Genomic DNA, 6,113 nt, shown 5'->3' on the forward strand with positions numbered 1-6,113 from the left:
TTACATAGTGATCACCAGTAGGGGCAGCAGATCCTAAGGGTGTAATTACATAGTGATCACCAGTAGGGGGCAGCAGATCCTAAGGGTGTAATTACATAGTGATCACCAGTAGGAGGCAGCAGAACCTAAGGGTGTAATTACATAGTGATCACCAGTAGGGGGCAGCAGAACCTAAGGGTGTAATTACATAGTGATCACCAGTAGGAGGCAGCAGATCCTAAGGGTGTAATTACATGGTGATCACCAGTAGGGGGCAGCAGAACCTAAGGGTGTAATTACATAGTGATCACCAGTAGGGGGCAGCAGAACCTAAGGGTGTAATTACATAGTGATCACCAGTAGGAGGCAGCAGATCCTAAGGGTGTAATTACATAGTGATCACCAGTAGGGGGGCAGCAGAACCTAAGGGTGTAATTACATAGTGATCACCAGTAGGGGGCAGCAGAACCTAAGGGTGTAATTACATAGTGATCACCAGTAGGGGGCAGCAGATCCTAAGGGTTTAATTACATAGTGATCACCAGTAGGGGGCAGCAGAACCTAAGGGTGTAATTACATAGTGATCACCAGTAGGGGCAGCAGATCCTAAGGGTGTTATTACACAGTGATCACCAGTAGGGGCAGCAGATCCTAAGGGTGTAATTACATAGTGCTCACCAGTAGGGGGCAGCAGAACCTAAGGGTGTAATTACATAGTGATCACCAGTAGGGGGCAGCAGAACCTAAGGGTGTTATTACATAGTGATCACCAGTAGGGGGGCAGCAGATCCTAAGGGTGTAATTACATAGTGATCACCAGTAGGGGCAGCAGAACCTAAGGGTGTTATTACATAGTTATCACCAGTAGGGGGCAGCAGAACCTAAGGGTGTAATTACATAGTGATCACCAGTAGGGGGCAGCGGAGCCTAAGGGTGTAATTACATAGTGATCACCAGTAGGGGCAGCAGAACCTAAGGGTGTTATTACATAGTGATCACCAGTAGGGGCAGCAGATCCTAAGGGTGTAATTACATAGTGCTCACCAGTAGGGGCAGCAGAACCTAAGGGTGTAATTACATAGTGATCACCAGTAGGGGCAGCAGAACCTAAGGGTGTAATTACATAGTGATCACCAGTAGGGGGGCAGCAGATCCTAAGGGTGTAATTACATGGTGATCACCAGTAGGGGGCAGCAGAACCTAAGGGTGTAATTACATAGTGATCACCAGTAGAGGGGCAGCAGATCCTAAGGGTGTAATTACATAGTGATCACCAGTAGGGGCAGCAGAACATAAGGGTGTAATTACATAGTGATCACCAGTAGGGGTAGCAGAACCTAAGGGTGTTATTACATAGTGATCACCAGTAGGGGGCAGCAGAACCTAAGGGTGTTATTACATAGTGATCACCAGTAGGGGGCAGCAGAACCTAAGGGTGTAATTACATAGTGATCACCAGTAGGGGGCAGCAGAACCTAAGGGTGTAATTACATAGTGATCACCAGTAGGGGGCAGCAGATCCTAAGGGTTTAATTACATAGTGATCACCAGTAGGGGGCAGCAGAACCTAAGGATGTAATTACATAGTGATCACCAGTAGGGGCAGCAGATCCTAAGGGTGTAATTACATAGTGATCACCAGTAGGGGCAGCAGAACCTAAGGGTGTAATTACATAGTGATCACCAGTAGGGGGCAGCAGAACCTAAGGGTGTAATTACATAGTGATCACCAGTAGGGGGCAGCAGAACCTAAGGATGTAATTACATAGTGATCACCAGTAGGGGCAGCAGATCCTAAGGGTGTTATTACATAGTGATCACCAGTAGGGGGCAGCAGAACCTAAGGGTGTTATTACATAGTGATCACCAGTAGGGGCAGCAGAACCTAAGGGTGTTATTACATAGTGATCACCAGTAGGGGCAGCAGAACCTAAGGGTGTTATTACATAGTTATCACCAGTAGGGGCAGCAGATCCTAAGGGTGTTATTACATAGTGATCACCAGTAGGGGCGGCAGAACCTAAGGATGTAATTACATAGTGATCACCAGTAGGGGCAGCAGAACCTAAGGGTGTTATTACATAGTTATCACCAGTAGGGGGCAGCAGAACCTAAGGATGTAATTACATAGTGATCACCAGTAGGGGGCAGCAGAACCTAAGGGTGTTATTACATAGTGATCACCAGTAGGGGCAGCAGATCCTAAGGGTGTAATTACATAGTGATCACCAGTAGGGGGCAGCAGAACCTAAGGGTGTAATTACATAGTGATCACAAGTAGGGGCAGCAGAACCTAAGGGTGTAATTACACAGTGATCACCAGTAGGGGCAGCAGAACCTAAGGGTGTTATTACATAGTGATCACCAGTAGGGGGCAGCAGAACCTAAGGGTGTAATTACATAGTGATCACCAGTAGGGGCAGCAGAACCTAAGGGTGTAATTACATAGTGATCACCAGTAGGGGGGCAGCAGATCCTAAGGGTGTAATTACATAGTGATCACCAGTAGGGGCAGCAGAACCTAAGGGTGTAATTACATAGTGATCACCAGTAGGGGGCAGCAGAACCTAAGGGTGTAATTACATAGTGATCACCAGTAGGAGCAGCAGATCCTAAGGGTGTAATTACATGGTGATCACCAGTAGGGGGCAGCAGAATCTAAGGGTGTAATTACATAGTGATCACCAGTAGGGGGCAGCAGAACATAAGGGTGTAATTACATAGTGATCACCAGTAGAGGGGAAGCAGAACCTAAGGGTGTAATTACATAGTGATCACCAGTAGGGGGCAGCAGAACATAAGGATGTAATTACATAGTGATCACCAGTAGAGGGGAAGCAGAACCTAAGGGTGTAATTACATAGTGATCACCAGTAGGGGCAGCAGAACCTAAGGGTGTAATTACATAGTGATCACCAGTAGGGGGCAGCAGAACCTAAGGGTGTAATTACATAGTGATCACCAGTAGGGGCAGCAGATCCTAAGGGTGTAATTACATAGTGGTCACCAGTAGGGGGCAGCAGAACCTAAGGGTGTAATTACATAGTGATCACCAGTAGGGGCAGCAGAACCTAAGGATGTAATTACATAGTGATCACCAGTAGGGGCAGCAGAACCTAAGGGTGTAATTACATAGTGATCACCAGTAGGGGGCAGCAGATCCTAAGGGTGTTATTACATAGTGATCACCAGTAGGGGGCAGCAGAACCTAAGGGTGTAATTACATAGTGATCACCAGTAGGGGCAGCAGAACCTAAGGGTGTAATTACATAGTGATCACCAGTAGGGGGCAGCAGATCCTAAGGGTGTAATTACATAGTGATCACCAGTAGGGGGGCAGCAGAACCTAAGGGTGTAATTACATAGTGATCACCAGTAGGGGGGCAGCAGAACCTAAGGGTGTAATTACATAGTGATCACCAGTAGGGGGCAGCAGAACCTAAGGGTGTAATTACATAGTGATCACCAGTAGGGGCAGCAGAACCTAAGGGTGTAATTACATAGTGATCACCAGTAGGGGGCAGCAGATCCTAAATGTGTAATTACATAGTGATCACCAGTAGGGGCAGCAGATCCTAAGGGTGTAATTACATAGTGATCACCAGTAGGGGCAGCAGATCCTAAGGGTGTAATTACATAGTGCTCACCAGTAGGGGGCAGCAGAACCTAAGGGTGTAATTACATAGTGATCACCAGTAGGGGGCAGCAGAACCTAAGGGTGTAATTACATAGTGATCACCAGTAGGGGGCAGCAGAACCTAAGGGTGTAATTACATAGTGATCACCAGTAAAGGGCAGCAGAACCTAAGGGTGTAATTACATAGTGCTCACCAGTAGGGGGCAGCAGATCCTAAGGGTGTAATTACATAGTGCTCACCAGTAGGGGGCAGCAGATCCTAAGGGTGTAATTACATAGTGATCACCAGTAGGGGGCAGCAGAACCTAAGGGTGTAATTACATAGTGATCACCAGTAGGAGCAGCAGATCCTAAGGGTGTAATTACATGGTGATCACCAGTAGGGGGCAGCAGAATCTAAGGGTGTAATTACATAGTGATCACCAGTAGGGGGCAGCAGAACATAAGGGTGTAATTACATAGTGATCACCAGTAGAGGGGAAGCAGAACCTAAGGGTGTAATTACATAGTGATCACCAGTAGGGGGCAGCAGAACATAAGGATGTAATTACATAGTGATCACCAGTAGGGGCAGCAGATCCTAAGGGTGTAATTACATAGTGGTCACCAGTAGGGGGCAGCAGAACCTAAGGGTGTAATTACATAGTGATCACCAGTAGGGGCAGCAGAACCTAAGGATGTAATTACATAGTGATCACCAGTAGGGGGCAGCAGATCCTAAGGGTGTAATTACATAGTGGTCACCAGTAGGGGGCAGCAGAACCTAAGGGTGTAATTACATAGTGATCACCAGTAGGGGCAGCAGAACCTAAGAATGTAATTACATAGTGATCACCAGTAGGGGGCAGCAGAACCTAAGGGTGTAATTACATAGTGATCACCAGTAGGGGCAGCAGAACCTAAGGGTGTAATTACATAGTGATCACCAGTAGGGGGCAGCAGATCCTAAGGGTGTAATTACATAGTGATCACCAGTAGGGGGGCAGCAGAACCTAAGGGTGTAATTACATAGTGATCACCAGTAGGGGCAGCAGAACCTAAGGGTGTAATTACATAGTGATCACCAGTAGGGGGCAGCAGATCCTAAATGTGTAATTACATAGTGATCACCAGTAGGGGCAGCAGAACCTAAGGGTGTAATTACATAGTGATCACCAGTAGGGGGCAGCAGAACCTAAGGGTGTAATTACATAGTGATCACCAGTAGGGGCAGCAGAACCTAAGGGTGTAATTACATAGTGATCACCAGTAGGAGCAGCAGATCCTAAGGGTGTAATTACATAGTGATCACCAGTAGGGGCAGCAGATCCTAAGGGTGTAATTACATAGTGATCACCAGTAGGGGGCAGCAGAACCTAAGGGTGTTATTACATAGTGATCACCAGTAGGGGGCAGCAGAACCTAAGGGTGTTATTACATAGTGATCACCAGTAGGGGGCAGCAGATCCTAAGGGTGTAATTACATAGTGATCACCAGTAGGGGCAGCAGATCCTAAGGGTGTAATTACATAGTGATCATCAGTAGGGGGCAGCAGAACCTAAGGGTGTTATTACATAGTTATCACCAGTAGGGGCAGCAGAACCTAAGGGTGTTATTACATAGTGATCACCAGTAGGGGGCAGCAGAACCTAAGGGTGTAATTACATAGTGATCACCAGTAGGGGGCAGCAGAACCTAAGGGTGTTATTACATAGTGATCACCAGTAGGGGGCAGCAGAACCTAAGGGTGTAATTACATAGTGATCACCAGTAGGGGCAGCAGAACCTAAGGGTGTTATTACATAGTGATCACCAGTAGGGGGCAGCAGATCCTAAGGGTGTAATTACATAGTGATCACCAGTAGGGGGCAGCAGAACCTAAGGGTGTAATTACATAGTGATCACCAGTAGGGGGCAGCAGAACCTAAGGGTGTAATTACATAGTGATCACCAGTAGGGGGCAGCAGATCCTAAGGGTGTAATTACATAGTGATCACCAGTAGGGGGCAGCAGAACCTAAGGGTGTAATTACATAGTGATCACCAGTAGGGGGCAGCAGGATCTTAGTAACGCATGGGAGAATGACAGAGCAGCAGCAGTGTTTCCCAACCAGGAAGCCTCCAGCTGTTGCAAAACTACAACTCCCAGCATACCCGGACAGCCAAAGGCTGTCCGGGCATGCTGGGAGTTGTAGTTTTGCAACAGCTCGAGGCTTTCTGTTTGGGAAAAAAGTAACTTCTCTAATAGGATAAAAGATAGATATTTAGTGAAGTGGAGACTTTAATAAACCAGCCCGAGTCCTAGCTGTCCCGTAATGAAGCGGAGCTGCAGTGTGAAGCATGGAGAGCGCACGTACTAACGTCACCTTGTATCATTACAGCGACATTGTGGAGGAGGACCTGGAGGAGGCGGGAGTGCTGGACCCGGCCCACAAGAAGGTCATATTGGACAACCTGCAGCTCAGGAAATAAGTGCGCCCCCTCCCTGCCGCCTCGGCGGTCACAATGCTGCACCTTA

General features: G+C 47.4%; 1 protein-coding gene across 1 annotated transcript in view; it reads left to right on the forward strand.

Moving 5' to 3' along the window:
• INPPL1 (inositol polyphosphate phosphatase like 1) overlaps positions 1–6,113 on the forward strand; it is a gene marked incomplete at its 5' end in the record, with an annotated part of 30,662 nt that extends 24,549 nt beyond the window's left edge. The window contains one exon of the mRNA XM_056556712.1: positions 5,977–6,113. Coding sequence (XP_056412687.1) covers positions 5,977–6,067 — 91 coding nt within the window. The remainder of the gene's footprint in view (positions 1–5,976) is intronic.

Source organism: Hyla sarda, chromosome 2 (assembly GCF_029499605.1).
Source record: "Hyla sarda isolate aHylSar1 chromosome 2, aHylSar1.hap1, whole genome shotgun sequence".
In the NCBI taxonomy this organism is placed as follows: domain Eukaryota; kingdom Metazoa; phylum Chordata; class Amphibia; order Anura; family Hylidae; genus Hyla; species Hyla sarda.